The 24940-nt window shown below is 41.1% G+C and overlaps 1 protein-coding gene across 3 annotated transcripts in view; it reads right to left on the reverse strand.

The window, feature by feature from the left end:
* Positions 1-1592: 1592 nt before the first annotated feature.
* AHCTF1 (AT-hook containing transcription factor 1) overlaps positions 1593-24940 on the reverse strand; it is a 41011-nt gene continuing 17663 nt past the window's right edge. For all 3 annotated transcript variants that reach the window (XM_086631601.1, XM_086631602.1, XM_086631603.1), the window contains exons 14-37: positions 23526-23616; positions 23350-23439; positions 23047-23187; positions 22168-22272; positions 21313-21406; positions 19688-19811; positions 19521-19577; positions 18200-18346; positions 17258-17445; positions 16941-17085; positions 16716-16847; positions 15404-15551; positions 15167-15317; positions 14511-14618; positions 13838-14033; positions 12631-12828; positions 10958-11396; positions 9020-9122; positions 8704-8810; positions 7807-7988; positions 4677-6501; positions 3759-3892; positions 3189-3295; positions 1593-2537 (exon numbers count right to left, since the gene is read on the reverse strand). In XM_086631601.1, coding sequence (XP_086487727.1) covers positions 2345-2537; positions 3189-3295; positions 3759-3892; positions 4677-6501; positions 7807-7988; positions 8704-8810; positions 9020-9122; positions 10958-11396; positions 12631-12828; positions 13838-14033; positions 14511-14618; positions 15167-15317; positions 15404-15551; positions 16716-16847; positions 16941-17085; positions 17258-17445; positions 18200-18346; positions 19521-19577; positions 19688-19811; positions 21313-21406; positions 22168-22272; positions 23047-23187; positions 23350-23439; positions 23526-23616 — 5205 coding nt within the window. In that variant the 3' untranslated portion in view covers positions 1593-2344. The remainder of the gene's footprint in view (positions 2538-3188; positions 3296-3758; positions 3893-4676; positions 6502-7806; positions 7989-8703; positions 8811-9019; positions 9123-10957; positions 11397-12630; positions 12829-13837; positions 14034-14510; positions 14619-15166; positions 15318-15403; positions 15552-16715; positions 16848-16940; positions 17086-17257; positions 17446-18199; positions 18347-19520; positions 19578-19687; positions 19812-21312; positions 21407-22167; positions 22273-23046; positions 23188-23349; positions 23440-23525; positions 23617-24940) is intronic.

Raw genomic sequence — 24940 nt, forward strand, 5'->3', positions numbered from 1 at the left:
ACAGCAGCACAGAGTCAGACCATCTTGTTAATAACCCAGGAAAAACACAAAACTATTCCTTAAGCTCTCAGAAACAACAACTGCTCTTTTATTTCACGAGGGGCACGAAGGCTTTCAAAGTAACACCACCACAAAGAGACAGCATGAGGAGTAACCAGTGCTTCCATCTGCTAAGATGCCTGTTATCCAGAGCGAGCCTGCTTTAGGAGTCTGGGAATGGGGCCAGGGCAGGAGGCTGGGGTTAACTGTGAAGCAGGTGCCACAGTGGTTGCAGTAAGTAGTAACTTAGAGATTAAACAAATTCTAAAACTAGTCCCTGATAAATCCCTGATTTAATATGCTTGTGAGTTAAAACTCGGTGCTCTTTATGGGTTTCTCGCTGTAGGCAAGTAGTATTAGACCTTTTAAGTGAATTTTTCTTCTGTTTCTGCCGTAAACAGTAGCAGAGTGAAACTACTTTCTGATTAGGCTTTTACAGCCAAACGAGGTTTATTGGAGTTAGACCCGGGAAAGGTGATAGTTCACACAGGTTTGGTTTCACTTCAGACTTCGGGCTTGCTAATGACTGCAAAGCTTCCAGTGCATCTTCTTGCTTCCATTTCCATCTACCTCCTTCAACTTTCCGAAATCCTGTGCCTTGTTACCCATCATGTTTACACTCCTATTCTTTTAAACTGCTCCCTGGGGAAACCAGTGGACGCACAAGAACGATGCACTGAATCTAAGTAACTGGGGAAAAAAAATGGAGGAAAACCTTTTAACATATAATTGGATTAAAACTCCTTTAAAGTAAAAAATTACTGGACTATTACAAACCTTTAGGAAGTTACTAAATCTCATGCCGGTTTTCTTGTTATTACTATTGCCTCCTTGTTTCCTCCAAAGCATGGATACTCCTAAGGAGAAGAATATCCAAGCACATGCAACGGTTTCTCTAGAACACTCTGTTCAGAGAGAGAAAACTCACGGCCCCAGAAGACAAGCTCAGTCTGTTATTAACACACTCATCCGGTATGTACAAGCTATTACTTAACCAATAAATTATTCATTAGAGTAACTGCAGTAGTTTCTACTTAATTGAAAAGTTTAATGTCAGGTTCCACTGTTCTGTAGTCTTCAAAGTTGCATCCATATATAAATTAACATACAGAAAAATAAGCCATTGTCTAAAAGACTGCACATCAAAATAGTACTTCAATGTCTGCTTTTAAAAGAATAGGGGTTTGAATTTATTTTTACAAATCGAAGCTTTATGGGGACGTTTACTCCGTAACTCCAGATTATTAATGAAATAACAATGCAAAAATATGTTTTGTAACTAAGATTTCTGTACATTTTGTACCTTCTTCAGACTATTAGGTTAGCTTTACCATCACGTCCTTCAGTGCTGTGACATGCAGGCGTCAAATACTGCAAAATATGTCTACAGAAAATAATTATTTCAATTATAGTAGCATTCCTACTAAACTTAGGAAAGTATTTTTGGCTCAAATTTCCTACTAAACTTAGGAAAGTATTTTTGGCTCAAATTTCCAAGTCTGTTGGTAATACCTCTTTAAATTTGATATGCTACTGTAAGCATCACACCCTCTTTAAATTTGATATGCTACTGTAAGCATCACACCCTCTACACAGTTAATTTTTGGCCGACAAATTGTAAAACATAATGAAACATCGGAGGTGAGATCTAGTTTTATGAAATAAAGAGCAGCTTTCCCAAATTTTAGGACAAATAATAATTAAAAAAAAATATTGCACACCTTAAAATACAATTGTTTACATTCTGACTTCAATACAGTACAACTTAACTCTGAGTGTAAAGCATTACCAGTCTGTATTGTGAGCCCAGTTATTTGTGCCAGAAGGTCAAACATCATTTATAAAATTTAAACTAGTATCTTTTAAATACCTGTTACAGGAATTCTAAGCAAACTTTTAAAAAGCTTAAAAAGCTTTTGGCCTCACTTTCGAGGGTCAGCAACTCTCATAAATCAACGTGAAAATTTCTGAGCAATACAGGCCATTCAACCCACTGTTCCCTCAAAAAGCTGTCAGACAGTAAGCATATCGTGAATTATACATTTTTATTTAACATTCCTAAAATAAGCTGTATTTACATATTATATAAATGTACGAAGTCTTAATATAAAATAGAAAACTGCATTGACTGAACAAATCACACTCCATATGGAGTTACTTATTGAAGACCATTTGTTTATGAAATTTTACAATAATTTATATAAATTATCTCTTCCAAATTAGATGGTTTGAGGTTTTTTTACTAATCCACACAATTTTGATGACTTTACAAACAGTGGTGTAACATTATAAACTTAGAAAACCGTTACAGCATCTTCCGGCGCACAACTGGCTTTGGAAAATTAGACAGTCTCTTCTTGTTCTTTCGTAGAGTCTTCTCTGCTGCCTCTGCAGTTTCTTTCTGTTTGCTTTTTGTCCCATCCACCGGACTTCCAAAAGGAGAGATGAATTTTATTTCCACTGGTGGAGGTGACCAAGAACCTTCTTTTCTTGCGGTTCTGAAAAGAAAGAGGAGTATCAAATTGATTTTTTTACTACCAACAGCATTTAGTAGAGGAAAAAAAACCCCATGGAATTACAAACACAATGCCCAAGACTTACTGATGGGCTGCTTTGTAGAGAGAACAAGGCAGAAAAGGTACTTAAATAAGCTTCCTTTTGCCTTCATTCCTTACCAGACCATCCCAGGCATTCTCAGTCACTGCTCAGATGAGCTTTTAGAGCCCCGCCCCCCCCCCCAGCTTTGAAGAGGCAATGTCCTTGAGCAGTTTTCCAGAAGGAACCAGAAAACACTTGTCCAGAAACAAGTTCTCTTCACTCACTGTCTGACCCCCTCCTGCTTTGTATGGGGAACTACAGACCATAAGAGCATGGTTTCATGAGGTGGAATAAGACAACGTAAGAACACACCATCATTGCAAAGGGTGGTATCTCCTTGCCCTTTTCTATCCCCTCCCTCTTCTGTTTCCATTAGAAAACTAAACCGTTAAGTGGGGAAAACAGTGCCTGTTAGACCAGTAAGCTGGGCAGGCTCGTAAAATCAGAGCAGAACCGCATAACCAAGTGAGGAAGAGGAGGTTAGGCAGCTAATGGCTGAATCACTACCACAATAAAGGAATGCCAAGAAGCATTCAAAAACAATTCCATACTTGCTTGCTTTCTTCATTTTTGATTTTGCAGTTCTACCTCTCTTCCAGTTTTGCTTTCCCTCAGACTCTATGGATTTCATATCTTCCTCCTCTTTAGTTGGAAGCACCTGTGTTAACAGCAACAAAAACGTTACTCATGCCCAGGTTCCTACACTGCTATAGAACACAAATGAATGTTTCTTTCCTGAAGAAGTCATTGACAAAGCTGTTTCCAAAAGCTTTACAGTTTTCTCTCCACAAAAACAAACCTTCCATCTCAAATTACTGTACCATGGTACAAGTTCAAATTCTGAAATTAACAGGTAACACAAGTCAGTCTAAAGAAAGCCACTGTGCCTTTTGTTAAAGGCAAAGCAATATTTATTAATTACTGACTTACATAGATTCAAAACTGATCTCTGTAGCTGATCTTCATGAAGGAAAAAAATATAAATTGTTTAGCTGATTAATTTAAGGCTCTCTTTTTAGATACACTTTCAAGGAAAAAGGCAAGGCATTGCAAAGTAACATTTGAAAAAGCGGCACAGAGCAAAAAATCAAGAACATGAGACAACTAGAGTTTTTACTTACTGGTTCTTTCACCGTTCGGGAAATGCTGGATACATTTTTTCTCCTTGACCTCAAAAGAGGGGGTGAAAAGACAAACTGAGAAGACAAGTCTGGGTCCAAATCCTTAAGCTGCACAGGATGGTCTGCTTTTCCAGCTAAAATGACAATGGATTGTTAACATGCACATACATGATACATGAAGGACAGTGACGTTAAATTCCAACTGATAATAAAGAGCACAACAGCTTCCTGAAACACAAGTTCCAAACAGGTTTATAAACACACAATCTGGAGGTATTTTTTCCCTAATAACTGCCTCTTGGGATCAGTTCTTTTACAGTAAATTGTGAAACAAAAATAAGCAAGCCAGTGTAGTGATTTTATCTGCACTATACACAATCAGAGATATTATGCTCACAAACATCAGCAGCCCTCATGCATCAAAAAAAAATTTAATGTATACTCTAATAAGAAGAACCCTATGTGCAATAACTTCACTAGCAAAATATATGCCCACGAGAAACAATCACATAATTAAACAGCTGCATAGTTTGTTGCAAGATGCAGCCCATTTTTAGTTAAAAACTCAACCGAATTTGGAAGCGTGTCTACTTCGTTCCTCCATTGGAGGCAAGGGATGGCAATCACATATTAATAGAGACCCTCCAGTCTTTGAAACTGATAGAAATTAAGCTCATGACAAAATTTCATCTTAAATTTCATTTCACTCCACTCAAATCAGCCTTCTCATCTGTTTCCACCACAACTAGCCAGCCAGTCATGCAGGAGTCCAGAAAAAAGACTAATTGCCTATTCCCAAATTTATTCTTTTGCATGGTTCCATTCTTTGCAACACTTAAAGCCATCCTCACAGTCTGTTTTCTGCGGTTTACGAAACAGCAATATGCCCTATTTTGCCTATAAACATAGTGCACCCACCTTTGAGTTTCTTTGTCAGCTTTGTGAGAGGAGGAGAGAAAAGGAAGGACTCGTTTTCCCCAACAGACAGTTGCTGATGCATGCCAGTTTTGTGGGATCTGGTTCTTCTAATATGATCTGTCAAAGTTCTTGATGTTTCATCATGTCCTGATGGGTTTCTGTCTTCAAGCAGCGCAGGACTGCCACCAGGTCCTTGGGGGAAGGCCTCCTCCCCTGTGCTCTCCTCCAGTACAAATCGTCTCTTTCTGCCCCGACGCCCTGTCCCTACTGTAGTCCCGGCTGTGGTTGATTCCTCATTTGGCTGTGCAGGTGTTTGCTCATGAGTATCCAGGTTTTCTGGTTTAGCATGTGGAACTCTTCTTGGTCTTCCCCTAGGAGTACCAAGGATTTCCACTTTCCCACCTGGATGTACGTCCTCCTGAGTACCAATGGATTCTGTGTCTGCCAAGAGTGAATCTGTCTGTGTCTGTGCCCGCTTCCTAGCACTTCTTCTAGGAGTGACAGGAAGCTTAAATTCTGTTTGAGGAAGCGATGACTTAGACAGATCAAGTTCAGAATCTTCAGAAACTTCTGATGAACTCATCTTTCTTCTTCTGCCTCTTTTAGCTGGCACAGGTTGGTCACTAGACTGCGTCTCTTGATCCTTGACAATATTTTCAGTAAATTGTAAATTAACGCCTTTCAGTTTCCGGGCACTTCTGCTGGGACTGACTGCTGCTTTTCTCTTACGATCAGTGTCAGTCTGGCCAGTTTCTTGAGCTCCTCTAGTCCTTTTGGAAGTAGCAGAAGCAATAACGCTACCTTCAGCAAGAGACGTTTCCCCATTAGCCTCTGCCAAGGGTTCAGATGCAGCTTCCTTTGCTCTCCTTAATCCTCTTCTTGGAGTAACGGCTATGGACTGCGGTCGCACGGACAATGTTTGTCCATCAGAATGGCTCTTTTCTACTTTTTCTGAATTCATCACTTTAGGCTTCCTACCTCTCCTAGGAGTAACAGGGATCACAGGTATTTGCTCCTCTTGAGCATTTTCTTCTCTTTGAAGACTAGAAGTCTCAGATACTTCTTTTGTTCGCCTGGTACTTCTCCTAGGAGACATTCCAAACAGAACCGGTTTGTCTGGCTTCACTAGTTGCTCACCGCCTGCCAATGGAATACCGAGACCTTTACTCAGATGTCGCCTCGTGCGTGTTCTAGGAGTGCTGACATACTCAACTTGATCCAGGCTGGTTTCATCTTTCCCTCCTTCTGGCACCGTTGTTAAGGGAGCTTTTGCCTTGTGGAATCCAGTTCCCTTTTTACTCATGCTTTCATGAATAGATTGTTCTACAACTTCAGATGTAAATTCCTTACTTCTTGTGTCTTTGATGACATCCAGTAGGTTCTCAGCAATAGCTACCTTAATGGGTTCAGGCACATATGGGAGCGACTCTGCAATATTTTGAGATTCTTGATCACTAGTCACAGTAGACACTGAGTTTGTCCCATGCTCTTGGTTTTCAGTATTTCCTAAATTGTTCACCAGTTTTTCCTCTGCTGTTGTACCAGCTGGTTTAGAAGCATCCACTGAGGTAGAGTCTCCCATCTCTGCTTCACCTTCTTCTCCCTCCAACACTAAAGTAAAATTACTCTGAGAGAGAAAAAGCTCTCCATCTGCCTCAGCTGCATCACATTCACCATCTTTATTATCAGGAAAATCCCACTCAAACTGTGGCTCTAGAGTATTGCAGCTGTACTCGAGATTGCCTGATGGACGTAGTTCACTACATGGCCATGTCTCAGGTGCTTCTTCTGAGCTTTGTGCCTGAACTGCACCATCTTCAAGAACCTGGAGTGAAAAAAATCTGTTAATGCAGGATCACTTAACTTCAAACGGAGCTAGATGAAACCGAGGACAGCGAAAGGCTGCTTCTCCTGTCAGATCACCACTGAATGTAAAGTTAGAAACACACCACGTACTCTCGACTACAGAGCAAAGTTTACGTGTTTAAGGACAGAGAACAGAGTATTCACTGTACGCGATCCCATGCTCTGTTTCTGATATTTCTCTTCACGACTAACTGTTTGCCACCACCCGTGAACAAAGTGAGCGGCGGCACGGTCCACGCTGTGGACACAACTGGCAGTAATCATGACCTTGCAGTACTTGTGGGGCTGACTACAGAGCCACACAGAGCGACCGACTCTGCATCTAACCGGGTAAAATACAATCATGTCCCAAAGCTTAAAGCTGCAGTCAAGATAGTCGTGACTGCAGCACTTTCTCCAATTGGCCAGCTATCACACCTGACAACTCAACGCTGCACTTGAAGGAATCACTTGGACTGCATGAGCCAACACATATATTCTGAATATCTCCACCTCCTGTTTTGAAGTTCCCTGTACCGAGCGATTCTTCTTTCCTTCCAGATCCACAGGAGATGACGCTCAAACTTTTATGTTGGGAATCAGCATATCACACGGGTATCAGTAAGAACCAGTTTTAACGAAAGCGGAAGAACCTCCGCTGTCCTGCTGCATGAAAGTCTCAAAGCTTCTGCAGCCAGGCTCCTGTACCTGCTCCCTTCTTCCCATCACAAATTTTCAATTCCCTCTCCTGAGTGACTGATACATTCCCAAGTCTATAATCACCTTCTCTACGGCGTTGTCCTGAATCCCACAGCTGAGATGAGCTAAATGAGTGACTGCCTATTTAACTCCATCTCCAATCTGGAACCCTGAAAAGCATTTTCTGTTACTTCCTACCTTTCTGTTTGTATTTCACTCTAACTAGGAGTAATTCCCGTGAGTATAATCCTACAGGAAACAGCCAGTATACTCTCTATGGTACTTAGAGAATATCCACAATGAATCCAAATAACTCTTTAGCCCCGGAGAACAACAGGGGGAAAACCTGGGACAACTGGAGAATCTCTAGTTCTCTTTTTTGGTTCATGTGAAGAACCTTTTCAAATGTGTAGTTTACAAGGCTTAGATGTTAAAAAGTGTAGTTTTACCAAAAGAGTTTTAAGTAGCTGGAAATATCTTGAAACAGAGACATTTTTGTGTGCCTTCAAATTGTCAATAAGACAGGACTGTCCCACTTTGCCAAGTGTTTTCTATTTTGTAGAAAACTGGAAAACAATTTACTTACATTAATCTCCTCAGTTTCAGGAAGATTGTTAGAAACAGTTCTTTCTTCCTGTGGAAAAGGAACATCTTCAACTTCAGCTGCTTCTAGGTTATGTTCTTTAGGTAAATCCACACACTTGTCCTCAAGGCGATTTTCTGAATGAGTGTTGACCACGTCCTCACTCTCAGTGATACTTAGCACAGCTGGAAGAGATTTACAGAATTTTAGCTTAACTGCTATATAAATAGCACAGGCTTCAGCAACAGGAAGGAACAGAGGGAACAGGAGCCAACAATACAGTTCTCCATCTTGCCACATATCTTGGGGTTTCTCCAAAAACTAGAAGCCAAAACCACCTATCTGGCAAAGGAGGCAGCCCCACAATACAAAACAAACCAACAACAATAGTAGTAGTAGTAATAATAATAATCATCAAAAGAAAAAGAAAAACCAAACCCACAAAAACAAGGAAGAGGAAAATCAGCTGGCAAGTCCATAGAGCAGAAGAACAACTGAGGAAAGGGTGGCCGGAAAGGCACCCTCAGAGCTAGTTATTCTTCACAGCCTGAATCCTGAGGATGCACCGTCTTAAACACTACTAACTCAAGCAGCAGATCCCGTGGCACACCAGTTAGCAGGGGTGTACAACATTGCAAGAAATACTGCTCTCCCCTTCTAACATTTTAAAGGCTATCAGTTTTCTCAGTGTCTTTATCAAGAACAGGAACACCCACTACGCATCTTCTACACAGACTTTCCCTGAGGAAGGTGTTCTCTCTACAGTTCAATGAAAGTTAGCAGTAACATGTTCGTGTTCCTTCAGTCTGAGACACCTGTAGTGCCAGGGCCAGCTGCACATCTTACTTCAGGAGTTCAGCTACCTTAACTCACGTAACATCTCCAACACACTGTACCTACATTCAACGTCTGCCTCCGGGGATTCAGAAAGCTGCGGATTTGTCACCGCTGGTATGGCTTTTTCTTCTGACGAAGAGGACATTTTGGACTCCTGGTGGTTTGTTTCACTTCACAAGGAGAAAAAGAGACATTCGTCATAAAGCTTCAAAACAAACCTTGAAGAGTTTCACAAATTACTTTCTTACTGTAAAATCTTCACATTTCAAAACAGAAAAAATTAAGAAAAATCAGAAATTCCTTGACCAACATATCTACATTCCGTTCGTGACTCATTTGCCGCAATGAATCCAAAGATGTACCTATTTTATCAACTTACCCTTCGCTTGCAGCCCTAGAAGTTGCAGCCTCAGAAGCTTTAAACACCAATTTACTATCCTCAGGAAGGGTAAGACATTCGGCATTTGCTTCTTCCACAAATCCTATAAAAATAGACAGATGGATGACCTCCTTGTTGTACATAACATCATTTCTTTTAAAAAACTCATGATTTTCAAGTGAGCCTTTATGCATTTCATCTCGGAGAGTGATCTAACAAAACAGTACTACCAAGACTTCAAATGCACAGGAGGTCTGAATTCATCTTTCTAGTAAAACAAGGAGTCTGATGCATTATTTCAGTCAAGAAAACAAAACGGCCATTGATATTCCGTTTACAAACTAAGCTTGACATGTTCCTGACCTAATACATCAAAACTTCAGCAGACATCCCTCCTTACAATCGGGAAGTAAGCTTTCTTATTCCTCTTTGGATATTTATCTCATTCCAGCAATGCCTCTTGCCTATCTGGACACTATTTCCTCTCTTCTACCAGAACGTATCTAAGGTCATTTCTTGCTCTCTTCTCTAGTGCTTGACTGGTGGTGTTGAAACCCAACTCCTTGCTAATCTGTTCTCATCTCAACAGGTTCCATTTTAGAAACGTCCTCCTTTTCTTCTTTGTTTCTACTCTCTGCTTCCTCCAGGTCCAGCAATTACCTTGGCAGACAGGATGCAGGGCTGGGATAACTTTGCTAGCTCAGGCCAAACAAGAGCTACACCGACTGCTCTCTAATGCTTCCAGAGTACCGGAATTGTACAGAACTGTTTGGACCATAGTCCAGCAAGGACAAAGTTTCTTTATAAGGTTATCCATGACTGATTAGTCCCTTATACTTCCTTTTGATGAAAAGCACCTTTGATTTCTTGTCCAAATACAGGAGAGCTAAAATAGGACAGGCAAATGTTTTGACCTATCTTCCTAGAAACACACAGATCTGGAGAATCTCTTTTCCCAAGTACATGGAGCCCCCACCTGAGCACCCTGATATTTAAAAAGAAAAAGAGCTGGGGAACTTCCATAGCAACAATCACTCCCCAGGATCCTCCAGAATCAGCTCGGAGTTAACGCTGAATCAGGATGCCTATGAGGCGCCCATCCTGGAGTACACACGCACGGCTAAAAATTGTTTCAAGACTCGGACACGGAACTCAGACACTTACACGTCCCAGGAACAGCAAACTTTTTTAATAGAGTTGAAGGGGCTGAGCTCTGCTTGTCAAATACTGACTGTAGCTGTGTTTCCACATCTTCTCCCCGGTCCTGCCCTACTTTCATTCCCAGCTCTTCCTCCCTGCTCACCAGCTAGTGAGCTACATCTCTTCTAATCTGCCAGCACACCTGCTCATATGAACACATCCTCAGCAGCTGCACTGGCTTGAATGAGTTGAACTGAGCCAAACTCCCAAAGACCAACAGAAACAGGTTTAGAAAAGGCGGCATAAGCTGTTGAGCCAGCATAGCTGTAATGAGAAGCAGATACATAAGCAGACTCACTTCCAGAAGAAAACTATCTAACTGAGTACTAATCAGGTGTTTAAAAAAAAAAAAAAGGAAAAAAGGAAAAAAGTCCTATCTAGTTAAAGCATGCCACAGACTAAACTTGCTGTAAAAAACCTGCAGCCTACAGAAGTACTGCTAAAACATAACCAGAAGCCAAAGTTTTCAACTTGTATCCCTCTCAAAACTCCCACAAATCACTGCTGCCTCTCAGCTGCAATTACACACAAGAAATGCCAGCCAAAACCCGAATACGTTCATAGTGCCCAGGATACCCAAAAAACCCTCAAAACACAGTGGAGCGACCCTTCTAAAAGCCCAGGGAAAGGACATGCCTAGGACACTTGTGAAAGCTTATCGTCAACATCTGCACTCATCAGTAACAGAACATTCTGATGACATTTAAAAAAATCAGGTTATCATAGGAGGAAACACACCAGTTTCTTTCCTTAGTTCTGATGAATCTGGCTGTTCCACCTGGAAAGGTCTCTCTTCAACCATTTCACTGTCTTCTGCCTTCTCCAATTCTTGAAAATCTGCAGTTTCTTCAGTAGAAGAATTCGCTGGTTTAGCAGCTATAAAGATGACATCGTCTTCGAAATCGCCAGGTGATTTTGCATCATGATACTCCAAAGTAGTTTGGTCTGACCTGGCAGAGAGATTGCTACTTTCTTTGCTGACATCCATTTTCTCCAAACCATCCCCAGATATGCCTTCTGAAGACTCTTCCTTTCCAGCACAATCATCCTCAGGATTGCTCAGAGCACACAGCGTTGGTTTAGCTCTACTTTCAGACAAAACATCCAAGACCACTCCCTGACGATGCTCAGATGAAGCTCCAGGTAGTGCGCCATCATCTTCTGTGACCTTTTTCATCTTAAAAGAGACAACAACAAAACTTACCATCAATAACATAGATATGCTTTGTCAAAACAAGAAGAGAAAAAAAAAACAACAAACATATACTGGTATTTGCAAGTTTTACAAGTGTCACCTTAAGAAAGGCGCCACAAAATTAATTCTCACTTCAGCACTACTTAGGTTTAAAGCTGAACAAAAACATTAATCACGGTTTTGACTGTTTATTCAGTTGCCAGGACCTTGGAGAACTAAGATGCAGTGAGTCTTGTAAGTGCTTGCTTATAATGCCATCTCATGGCTGTTCATTCCGTTCACTACTGTTCACTCTTTTTTTTTAATGCTTCCTTTTCAACTTGTATGCACTACTAAAGTATCTGCGTGTTCACTACACCTGTAGCAGGGACCAAGTAAATTACTCTGGCCCCACTGCGTTATGAGTAAAGAACTTCCTAGAGGAGTGAGAGCCTCTTGCTACAATCAAGTAGCTCTTTATAAGAGGCAATAGAAGGCACGTGAAAAACAGATGATGACAATTTCCTAGTACACGGACGGAAAGCTCATACATGTGGATACTGGCACACGCCCCTGTTCCACCTCCACTTCGGCAACCACATGATGAGCAGAATCAGGGACTCCACCTGACCAAACAAAAGGACAGTAGAAGGGGGCAACTTCCAAAGAGACCAACTTCATTTGAAAACTACACGAATGCTATCGCACTGGTGCAAGGCAAGAGGCAAAACGGGGAACTTGAGGGCTAGAGAACAGACAACAGAAGAGCTCTCCTCATCAGGAGTCGATTTTTACCATAAGTCAAGTAAACCCAGCCTTGCAAAAGGAGAGACCAAAAGTAAATGCAGCTCATGACTTCTGTTGCTTTCAAGACATTTCATTCACAAAGCTTAACAAATCCAAACAACCAGCTCCATCTATATTCCTTACTTTCCTGCCATGTCACCATATGAAAAGGTAGAGCAGGAAGCTGAACTACCAGATTGGAACCATCATAGCTCCAAACAACAAAAACCAGCAAGGTCACTGGCATTTATTATGAATGTGTTCCTGCAGGCACGTGATGTTAAGGCAGGTCTAACATAACCTTTTCCGACCAAATTCAAGTCTGACATTCTGATTTGCAATTCCAGTTCTCCGTCTAAAGCGTTTGGGCAGCCTTTGAAAAAAAGGCTAAATCAAATCACAGTCTATAATGCCTTTAACCATAAAAACCAAATACTGCAGCCCAGCTTACCTCAACAGTGCATTTTGCATTCGAGTTCTCTTCCCTGAAAGATATTCTAGGTTCCTTTGCTCGAAGAGGAGGAGTAACTGACCGTCCTGGAGATGCAGAGGGACTTGCTAGGGGTGTAGTGCGAAGGCTGGATCTGAGAATAGACTGAGGAGTAAACCCAGGAAAACCAGAAACAGATGTGGCCAAAACTTTAGCTCTCTATGAAAAGAAATAAAAATATTTAATTTAAAACCAGTTAAATCTTCTAAACACAAGACTTAACTTAGGAAAAGTGTGAGTTGAAATTACAAACTGCGGTTGTACCACCAGAGAGGGCACCAAAACCTTAACGATAAAAAACAAAACATGCTTTTTATGTTTCTTTTGGCCTTCTTTTTTTTTTAATATCAACACAAAATGTTATTTCTGAAACTAATTTCATGAAGAAACAAGGATATGGCAACTTGTTGCCTGCGATGCTAGCTCTCATCCCAGCAAGTTCTGCAATTTCTACGCTGCTCCTCTAAAAGGCATACAACTTCAAACGGAACCCCAGATACAGGGACGGAAAACACTGCCACGAGAAATGGCAGTCAGCGAAGCAACGGCCGTAGCTTGTTTTTTCACTGCCTGATCAAGCCACGCACTGGACTAAATTAAGTGACACTGCTGTAAAAACGCCTGCACTCCTTCATCTAGAAGCGTTCAGGTCTTCTCACCTCAGCTCAAAACAGATTTTACGGTATTGAGCGGGTTTAAGAGCAGGACAGCGAAACTCGCTTAATGATACGGAGCAGATTGAACACGAAGAAAAAGGTTAGACTAAAGCAGACACGTTCTGGCTGGTAGGTATGCAAGTCAGACTACACAGAGCTACTGAGCACTTAACTAACGAGAGGGTTAAGCTACAAATGGCACCTTTAAGTATCTAAGCCTATTGAAAAGTCCACTCTTAACTTCCCTTGTGCCGTGCCATAAAAACGAGTGCATTTCACAAAGCTGTGGGACAACGTGCATACTGCAATCAGAACTAAACTCTCCCTCTGCAAGACTGTTCCCAACATCCTGCATCCAGAAGGGCTGTATAGCCAATAACCACGTGCGTACGGGAAACCTTTCACAATTGGAATCCAACAGTGTTTGTGTTAAATACTTCGGTGGTTTCATTCAAAAAAACTTTACAGGCTTTTGGCGTGGTTGGTTCTTACTGTGGTTTTAAAAGACAAACCTTAACCACAACAGGAGTCTGTAGTAAATTCAGCTCTGATGCTCCTGGAAAATTCTTTTCAGAGAGGGAGCTGTGTGTATTTGATTTGAAAGGGCTGGATGCCGCGAACGAAGCAGAAGCTCTGCTTGGTGAGTGCCAGCTACCACCCTGTGCTGCAGAGCATGAAGGAACAGGACGAACCACCAAATCCAGTGATCTGTTAAGAGACAATTTAAAATGTGAACATACTTATATAAACAAAAACCATCACGCTGTGTTCAAGACATCTGAGATGACACGTAACAAAAACATTCAATGAAGGAGAAATACGGGGGAACCCTCCCTGTTGGGGTGATGTATCAGGACCGTGAACAAGTTACAGGCATTTTCTTTTTGTTACTTATTTCTTTACTTTTCCTACTTCATTTCCTAAATCACTGCCCCTGAGGCCAGAATAACCCAGCTTTCAGTTGCACAAGTGATGTAATTCCCATGTCAGAAGAAAATTCATCTACAGGTCAATGCTGGGACCACCTCAAATTCTTCACAGAGTTCTGTACCTAACTTGACCTTTTCTTTAACAGATACAAAACTAAATGCAAACAGAACACTTTGCAAACTCAGAAAGTATAGACACACGCACATATGAGAAGCAACAGCTTTTTGAAATGTGAATTCTGTAGATCTACTATACCTGGAACACTTCCGTAAAAACTTTGTAACTGGTGTCCCAACAAATGCCTCGGGCAACTCGGCATCAGGGAGAGGATGTGTTATCACTGGTTGCTCTGCTGCTCCAGGACTAGAATTTAAAGGAAAATGGAACTGACTTTCATTCCCCGGAAGTCCAAACATACACAAATTCAACTTTATTTGACCGTACCGCCTGCAGAAAAATCATCAGGCACATACTAGCCTCGTTTCCACTCTTTGGAATTCTGCCTAATCTTTAAGTAAAAGGAGGCAGAAACGAGGCAGACACTAGGCAGGAAGGAGGAAAATATTACTATTTTATCACACAATCGAGTCGATCAAAATCTGTACACCAACAGTTTCATGGCAATCATAGTTTTCGTTTCAGCCATCTTACATTCTCTAAACACATTTACCATAAGGTGTGTGTATATATATATTTGCATAAATAAGATGATCACAGCTGAAAAACTCTCTCTCCAAATATTACTTACAATGTATAGATTCTGAAATGTTACATTCTGTATGTGCAAAAAGCCAAACAAAGCTTTATTCAGGCACACCTTTCCTCCAAAACACTACTGCAATTCCAAGGGAATTTTCTCTCTCTCTCCAAACATGTCGCTCAAGACGAGGCTTTGCTAAAAGGCTGATTACCTATTGTGTTGTGAGGAATCGGTTCTCTGCTCATTTCCTAGCTGTACTTCTCCAACTTTGGACAACACAGCACTGATGAAAGTCGCTCTTGTATGCACAGTTCCTGCCTTAGCTTGTTTCACCACTGTTGATAATGGCTTTGGTCTTGCAACTATAAAGCAAAAGGGAAAAAACTTCAGCCTGGTGTAATGCAAGTGATGGTGAGCTGCCCGTTTTATTTCCCCCCCTAAAAATTACCTTCTCTTGAGACCGAGGAAGGCAAATGGTAAGGCTTGGCTCTCTCTACAGCCAACTTCCTTTGAATTCTGGGAAGGATCTTGCCATATTGGTCTAATATAGAATTTCTGGCAACTGCTCTCTCTCTCAACAGAGGATCACGATCGTTCTGATGAAGGAAAAGCGTAAAGCAAACAGTTAACTCACGACAAGAAGTTCATGGCTCAGAACTATCCATCTGAGCTCTTTCTAGTTAGTGAATAAATGTCCTCTACAGACACAGTAAAACATCCACTGCACGCAACAGCAGCAACTTCCACCCACCAGCACACCCCAGTTTCACCCAGTATATTTAGCAAAGTGGAAGGCAGACTAGAGTAACAACAGAACCTACAACTTGACGTCAAAACAATTCTGGCACTCTGCAGAACCTTACTCTGAGATACTCCTTATCACCTGCGATTCTCAAATGGCTTACGAATTAGCAGGCTTTCCCTTGTTTTTTCTGGAACTTCAATGTCCGAGATGACTGACTAGACAAGGCAACTGCAAGGTATCTTGGGTAAAATGATGTGAACATTAAAATGAGTAAGGCAAAGCTACCTACACACACCTTCTGGCTGGATGAAGGTTTTCCAATGCAGGACCTAAAACCTGCAAGACCGTCTTGTAAGTTTGAGTCACTGGAAAACTCTAGTTCCAGAAAACACCAAATGCGTCACAGATCCGTAACAGAAGTTCACACAACACAAAATTTAAGCTGCCTGTTTTGAGAAACAGATGTTCAGTAAGAGTTTCTGTCATAAAAGCCTAAAACCGAAGCTGTGCAATTGCAGAGCTCGTGCTGTAGCCCGAGGAAATAAAAAAATCTCTCACACCACTCAAATTTTACCTGTGGATTGGCATCCACATAAAGCAAGCCGTGTGCAAGACACAAGAGATGACGTACAACCTACTCTTCATTCCACAGAAAGAAGTGACACAGACAACTTTCAGTAACCTAAACTATACACAACGTGCCTATCTGAATAACTGAATGATAAGCTTGGCTGGGAGAAAAGATCCATAGTTCTTCCTCAGATGCAAACCAACTATTTTAAGTGGAGTCAACTACGGTCTCTATCCTTGAATTCACAACTTCACCAAGTAGCTTTGCAGTAGTGAAATGTTTTGTTCAACTTTTAGGTTCAGCTGTACCTTAAGGCGTAGAAACTTATTCCTAGTATTTCAAAGAAGGATATAAAAAACAAAGCAGCATTTTTATTGAGTACTATCAAAACCAGTTAGTGACACCTAACAGAAATCTGCACACTTACAGAATTCTCACACTTACCGTAAGATTAACCTTCATGGACTGATTCAACCGCAGTGCTGGGATATAGCTGGCACGCTGCAGATGGTGGACTAAAAGAAATTCATGATTCTGAACACCAGCACTGGTCTGTAAAAACTTCTCCAAACACTCCTACGAGAAATAACATTTCCAAATTCTATTATCATTCTTCCTCTTCTCTTTTCAAAGAGATGATTAAGGCTTTTTTTTCTTGTCTGCACTTACTTGTTCAGTGCCTGTGAAAGGTAGCTTCAGTAAGTCTTCCATGAGGCCCATCTCTTGACAGGTTTCATACAGGTGTTTTAACAGCTCTTCTATGTTTAACTTAGTGGCATGTTGCTGCAACAGACCCCAGGCCTCCACCATGCACCTGTAATTCATTTTTTTGAGATGTAAAGGAATATTAACAGCATAACCAAAAGGATGCCCCAACATTACTGTAGTTAAAGTTTAACGGAAATTTAAGGGTTCGTGATTCCTATTATTTGTTCTCCACTTTTCACAATATTCGAATGCCAAAACGGTGGGATACATTTCTTTACCTATTGGACAACAAGACGGTGAGGAAAAGCCGCACTTCACTACTGCTTGACGCTGATGGCTTCATCATCTGTACGTATCTGAGGGCTCGCCTATGCTCTCCTTGGCACATGAGGGATTGAATAATTCTCACATGTTGCCATGACACAGTTCTGATTGCAGCTGGATGAAAGAGCAGGGCCAGTGAATTCTGCAGAAGTCAGAGGTCAGGTGTATTGAGATCTATACACACACACACATGCAAGAAAACCAGGCAAAAGTTTCTCAAGGAGGGGTGACTGTGTGCTAAATAACCTTAGGTGACTAATGAAATACTCCATACAGGACATGCAAATAAAAATCCTTAACTACTTGCAGAAGGAAAATTCAGTTAGTCACACAGAACAAAGTGTGTGTTTTAAAAGGAGTAATTCACACTTTTCTAGGTTAACAAATCTCTGCATACAAACATCCCTTTTTATAAATACATCACTAAATGGCAAGTTATTCTCCCAGACAGAGAGATTCTATTAACGTCGTGACAGGCAAAGAACAACCGCCAGCATCAGAAAGAACATGAATTAGGCTGAAAAGTCACTTTTGCAGTCTTCTGTCTCAAATCGTGCTGCTATCATCATAGTTTTAACATTGGAAGTACCTAAACCCATGTTTTTGAGAAAGCGCTCGATGGTCTGCTGAAAACAACCCAAACAGATGGCTTTGAAAATTCAAATATCAAGCATTATTGAAGTTCATGCCTTCTCTGTTTTAATCAATTTCCTGTCAAAGTAATTAAAACAAAATGTCAGATGATAGTTCACTGCTGAAGACGTCTGAGCAGTACCACAAAAACGCTTCCCATGTTTTATCAGCTGATAACAGCTAAGCACCAGGTTTTTAAAATCCTTTCACAGATGACAGCTTTGTACTGCAAAGGATGTCTAACTAGACTGCGACATACTTACTTCATAATCATTGTGATCTAGAAGCCAAAAACCTTGAATCAGCTTAACGAGACCCCAAGGGATAGCAAAGGCAGTTGGGAAGGAGTCGATTGAAGTTTCTGTTTTATTCGGAAGGGAATGCATGATATCTAGTAGCAAGTAAATTGTCTGACATCAAGTATCTAATTAAGGCTAATAAATTTGTAGGACCACAAATTGATCACATGACATTTAGGAAACCTTAATGAAAGAAGAACATGTCAGTGGTAGGAAGCAGAAAACACTCATGTATTAGGTTTGTCGTTTTGAGCCATTGTCACCTGAAGACAGTCAGGTCCTAACCGCAAAACTGCGTTCTGAGTAAGTAGCCCACAAGGAACACTCTTTGATTTCTGTAAGCCATTCAAAAAGGTTAACTTCAGCTATTTAAATACTTTGGTTATAAACTCAGGCTCCCTCTTTAGTCAGTGGAGCTACCAGCTGGACTTTCAAAACATTTCAACATTCAATGCTTAATTATTAAAGCAAACAAAGTCTACGGTTGGTTTTTCTCCCCTTCTTTGCCGAGCATATAAACCAACATAAATTATGGTGCCCTTACAATACAACTGAGCTCTGAATGAGTAAAACTAGACGTAAACCAGTCTGTGGACCTCTTCTTGGTAGTGTCATTTTCTCTCTCTGACATCTATTTTCAGGGACATATGACAGCAAGACAGCTCTGGGGTACAACAGCTGTTAAACCCCTTGCTCTCTAGGCTCCCCTCTCTGCTTAGGCGACAAACACCACATCGGTTCTGTATATTTCTGTATATCAAGTTTCTGCCCAGTGACTTTTCTCTCCATTTATTTTTCTCTGTGCCTGCACTTTTAACAACAAAAGCAAGCACTGTTGGCTGTGCTGGAAAACCGATGATTTCGACAAAAATCAGGCACTGGTAAACCACCGTTAGAAATCCTTTTGCGCTGAAGCAGCACATTTTAGCGCATCACTCGAGTGAGCAGCCTTTTGCTACAGGTAGGGGTGCTTTAAAGAATTAAAAACAGTGCTAAATTTTCAGAAAAACGAAGGGAGTTAATCTTCAGCATTTCTTAGTATACCTCTTTTCTCACAGCAGAAGACTTTGCAACGAAACATTAAAAAAATCCCCCATAAAAAATTTGCAGTACAAACAAATAAAACAATGCTTCTGTCTACAACTTAATTCTAAACTAAATGTTCTCACTCACGTTGTGTTTGAAGCATAAATTCAAAAATGTTACTAAACATGCAGGTGACAAACATTTCAGAACATTTATGTGCATATACTGAAGGGGTAATAAAAATAACTAGAAAGGATACAATTGCATGTTTGTCGCTTTCTTCAACACTTTCGAGCAAATAGAGATCCAGTAGTGCCTGAAATGGAAAAGTTGTTAAGAAACCCCTGTCTTTTGCAAATCCCTGCCTTTTGGGTGGGGGTTTGGGAGGTTTTTATTGTTGCTGTTTTCAGCCAGCATAACACTCACATGTAAACTAGGAGGAGGATATTTCCCCGTTCCTCCTTCATCTCTCCGCCACAACTTCTCAACTTGGTCTCCTAACTGGGAAACCATTCCATCAATCATCAAGCAGTCAGAATCCCATTTTCCTCTGCAACAAAAGGTAGCAAGGATTTGGACAGAGTGAAACACTAATTCACGCCTCTCAGTATAACAGATTTCCTCCCGCCAAACAAACAAACAAGCTCCCGTAAGTCAAAGAAAGTAACAAACATACAAAGGCGTGACTATGACTTGAAATGCACAGGAAAGAAATTTCTGAGTCAGATGGAAGATGCTCATTAGTTCATTTTCAGGTCTTAAAGGAGTTCAAAATAGAAATCCTAAAAGCTGTCTTCCTCAGGGAAAAGTTGCAATGACCTTTTACTTCTCACATTTTCTTTTTGCTGCAGTACTTGTAGCACAAAGGAAGTGTAAACAAAGTTTTTTAAGTGCCAGAAATAACCACACTCACACTGTCTCGCAGAGGAAACGTAACAGTATCGGAATACCAGGACTATTCTTTCAGACAAATCTAATGCCTCACATTGGAGTGCTCCACTAGGAGATGTGAGACAACATAACGGCAATTTCAGATCTTGTTCTCAGCATCTCACTTTTGTTACTGAAAGTAAAGTTATTTTCAGAAAGCTGAGCATCCAGGTACATTTTAGGATCATCTTAAGCAGCATGTACGTTTCTACACGCATACCATTAGAATTACGGATGGCTGAACTTGAAAAACTACATTCCTCAAAAGTCCATCACAACCTGCTGCTGACTGCAACGCTGCCCTTTAATTTCCCAATGATAAGAAGCACAAAAAGCACACTAGAGGTTGTATGCCTGTACCTAAGTTACCTGAGAAGCAAGCTAAGCAAGAGGAGCTTTCCAGTCCATACCTAATACACTGCAGCTCCCACCTTAACTCCTCTTGCAGCATCTTGTTCACAGTGCCGTAGCCTTAGCTTCTTTAGGTCTTTATCTAGTTTTCAGTGCAACAGCCAAAGAAAAACCTATTGTCATCTAATCCAAGGCCTACCACCTTTATGCTAATAAGCTGGTCCAGGAAAGAGAGTTTCCTTTGGAAGTGACTTTTCTCCATTAGCCAGTAGAGTGCCAGGTGTGCCAACTCCAGGTAACTCTGACTGTCTTACTAAATCACATCAATGGACTTGTGAGTAGGACGTTTAGGCCAATACAATTCCTACCACCTACCACTAGTCAACAAAAGAGATGTGGTTTTTTAAAACACGCTTTCTTCTGTGTCCAAAACAACGGTTCTGTCAACGCCGGGCTTTGCTGAACTGGAGATGACTGATCCTATCCTAACCACACGATCCGTAGCAGCAAACTACACAGATCAGCCAACGATTTAGGAACGCTACCGAACGACAACGACATCAACCAACGCTACGAAGCAGAGGTATACATACACATTTTAACACAGGAAAGTAACCTCTGTGTTCAACAGCACCCATGCGTCACTGAAGTCACGAGGATTGCCAGCAACTGCTTTAAGCGTAACAAATACAACTGTTGGTACAAAAACCATTGGCTGCCACTTCTGAATTTGCAGGGGAAGTGCTCTAGAGTTTTCCTGTAAGTCCTACCTTGATAGACGCTCAAGTTTCTGTCGATGACCAGCATAGTAGCGCTGAATCAGAGGATAATTGTAGAAAGGTCTAGACAAATGCATATCATGATCTACAGGCAACAGAGAATTAAAGACGTAATATCGCATTTTTAAACTAACATTTTTGACTAAAAAGACAGAAGATCATATAAGCTAAGTATCAAGAAACCTCCAACTCTGAAAGAAGCCCATCCTGTCTCAGCCTTTGCTAAAAGAGATGGAAGACACAGACAACTCCTTCTTGTCTCAAGCGCCATTTCAAGTTTACAGTTGGTGTAGCATTTTGAACATGTAATGTAAGCTGGAGGTCACTATAAAAAAAACAGTTCTCAAAGGGAATGGTTCTTCTAACACGCCATGTGAGCATCTCTAAGACAATTCAGGCTGAAAACAGAATTTATAATCCATTCAAATCAAGAAGTATTTCCAAAGCATACTTTTTTTCCTCAGGCAATAAATAAAAAGTTCAAAACATGCAGGTAATGCTTTCACTGTAAAAACAAGTCTTCCAGTATTTGTTGGTTAGTCGTTACTTCTTTCAAATCCCACGTACTTCAAGCTGTGCACGTAAGCAACTCCTTGAAGTCAGAGGCCTATTGCTACTTCTAAAACAACGCCCAGGAAAGAAATTGGGAGCATTGTTCTACCCGATGGATTCAAAAAAGCTGTAAAAGGCCAATCTCACCAACGGAACTTCAGCATGCGCTGTCCCTGAATCCACGCGACTTCTTATTGACGAAACATAGCCACGAAAGCGTGGCTAAGCATGTGTTCATCGGAATCACTTACTGGATAGTCTCCTTGTTACAAATGTTTTACAGTTTATGCTCACCTAAACCCTCTGGAAGGAGACTGGATCGACAGAACCAGATGATCACTTGCACGTACAAAGAAATGAGGCTAGTTACCGCCTGCTTCTTTGTCAAGTCTGCACAACCTGAAAAAGGCACAAGATGATTTTTGTTAGGCAATTCCTTTCATTTTTACAAAACTCCCTTCAGCAGACTAAATAGAAAGTATAAAAATAACATGGTATAAATCTTGGTCTTTGCATTTTTCACTTTCTGATTTGGAGAAAAAACACACAACCACCACCAAACCAAAAAGCAACCCCTACAAAGAGCCAGATTCACTACAGGTTAAAATAAAAAAAAATAAAGCCTGAACTATTAAACACACTCACAAATAAGACATTTGTTTCTCTTGTAGTACAGATTTTTACTGTAGCAAAGGGATATTCCTTTTTTTTCTCTCTCAATATGCCAAGAACAATTTATAATGTAAAAAGCTATAGAAACTGAAGTAACTGACTTTACAAGTCTCTCATTTATCCTGCCTTCATATTTTTTTCAGCAGTTTGCAAGACAAGTCGCCTGCAATTATAAATTGCTAGCTAAGACTGAAAAAGAATCATTTTCAGCATTACCACATTCAACTGTTGTAATTTCAACCCAGTTGCCTACAAAGCTTCTTGCCAAATGTAGCCTTCCCCACCCATTTGCATGAACTCCACAACAAACTTCTTCCCTGAACTCAACGCATACTAAGTGGTAGTCCCAGCTTCTCAGATTTAAGCCCCTTCTCCCAGCCAAATTTGACTGCCTTCCAATTCTCAAAACCAACAGAAGCTCATGTTTCCACCATTACAACTGAAGCATAATTCCAAATCTTAAGGAAACATACCAAAGATTGAGTAATAGCTAGTACAAACCTTTTTCGGTAAGCTCTCGTGCTTCTGTCAGAAAACAGTTTAAGACTGTACTAAGGTTGCTCAAAAGCAACTGGCAGTGCTGAAGAGACTGTAACGTCTGTGGGTCAATGAAGTTGCAAGAGCCATCAAACAGCGGAACACCTTTTCAAGGAGAAACATTCCATCATCAGCCTACGCAGCAGTTTCAGAGTTTCAAAGTACACTTAAAGAACCGCGTGCAACGTCATACACCGACAGGTTACTCAATAAGCTCGATTACAGGGAAGGCTTTTATGTTTGCAGAACCACTACACTAGTACTCACACGTCTGGTCAACTTCATCTTTTGTATCGACCACTTTATTCCATGTCCACTCAAGAACAAACCGTAAACTAGCAGCAGAACTTGGCTGCTCTTTAAACAAAGAAAACAAAAAATAAATTAATCAACAACTTCAAACGAAAAACCATAAAACTAAGAAACAATGTAAGAATTACTACCTTCAGATGTCCAACGTTTAATGCATCCAGTCAGAAGTTCTAAAGAACCTGTCTGGACAGCAGCTGACAATATCGCTTCTAACTGCTCCTCCTAAACATAACAGACAAAATCAAATGAGAATCTTGCATACTTTCAATATCTGAACCATCCACAGGAAATGTTTCTTTCTAACTGTATACTCATTTGGACATCACAGTGTCAATTAGTACATATGCAACTAATTCCACATTCTTAATTCTTGCCACCGGCTGGACTGCTTCTCGGTTTGAGGAACACGTTAACCTTTTCCTCTGACATCTCAACTGACTGAAGGCTAACTCTAATCTTCCTTCGCGTGCCTCTGCGTCATAGCCTCCATTTACTGAGTTCCAATTAACTATTCTCAGTAACATCCTCGGCTAACACCCATCACGCAATTTGAGCACATAAGTTCGCCATCAGGAATGTGTGAAGGGGACAGAACAGATACACTGTTTGCTTGGAAGCAGTGACGCTAAGGTCAAGCAGCTTTCTGGACTATGAAGTCATGAAACACTTACGACACTCAAAACATTAAGTTACAATTTTCTAAAATGACAGAAAAGAAGAGAAACACTTAAAGTCTGAGAGGTTTAAATTTCAGACTGAAATTTAGAACTCCAGTTCTGAAATTTCTCTTACTAGCATTCAAAAGATATCCCTGCTCAAATGCGTAACAAGACTCTGAACCAGAGAGTCACAATTCTCCAAAGGTTACTAAAACACCTCTTGATTTCCCAAGTTATTGCCCAAATGCAGTTGACATCAGAACATCTATTTGGAACCTAAGAGTCGACATCAGGCTTGCAAAATAAACAGTCTATGGGCTAGGTCAACTTGCCAAGAAAATTACTGTAGCCACCATCCGCTGCACAAGTGTGATTTGCCCCAACACACTTCACAAATCTGGTGAGGAGGCCAGTAGACAGGAAGATGAGAGCAGTGCCAAGACAGCTCTCCCCCTTCCTACTCATTGCTCCACGGTATGAGGACTAGCGAGCTGATCATTTAGCTTAGATCCTGCCTGGGTGAAGATGGGCTGTGCCTCCCAACGCCTCCGTCTCTCATGGAACTCTTCAGACGAGACAGAAAGGTTGGTGCACGGCAAATGGGACACCAGTGACAGAGGGGGGTGAAGTCACTGCGGTGGGACAAAGCAGAGAGGAGGTAGCGGGTGGAATGAGATAAAGGGGCTTAAGGTGCTGCAGCAACAAGAGGGCGGTCTAAGAGGCGTAAATTGGGCTACTGTAGCACAAGGCAAAGGCTGCAGAGGGAAAGATCTGCTTTGAGAGGCCGCAGAAAAGCCTACTGATGAAGAGAAAACGAGGGAAGTGGTGATGACATTGTCAAGTAGAGCTGACAACAGCAATTGTTTGCCACAGCCCACTTCCTTGGA

This window comes from Tauraco erythrolophus, chromosome 2 (assembly GCF_009769465.1).
Source record: "Tauraco erythrolophus isolate bTauEry1 chromosome 2, bTauEry1.pri, whole genome shotgun sequence".
Lineage (NCBI taxonomy): Eukaryota > Metazoa > Chordata > Aves > Musophagiformes > Musophagidae > Tauraco > Tauraco erythrolophus.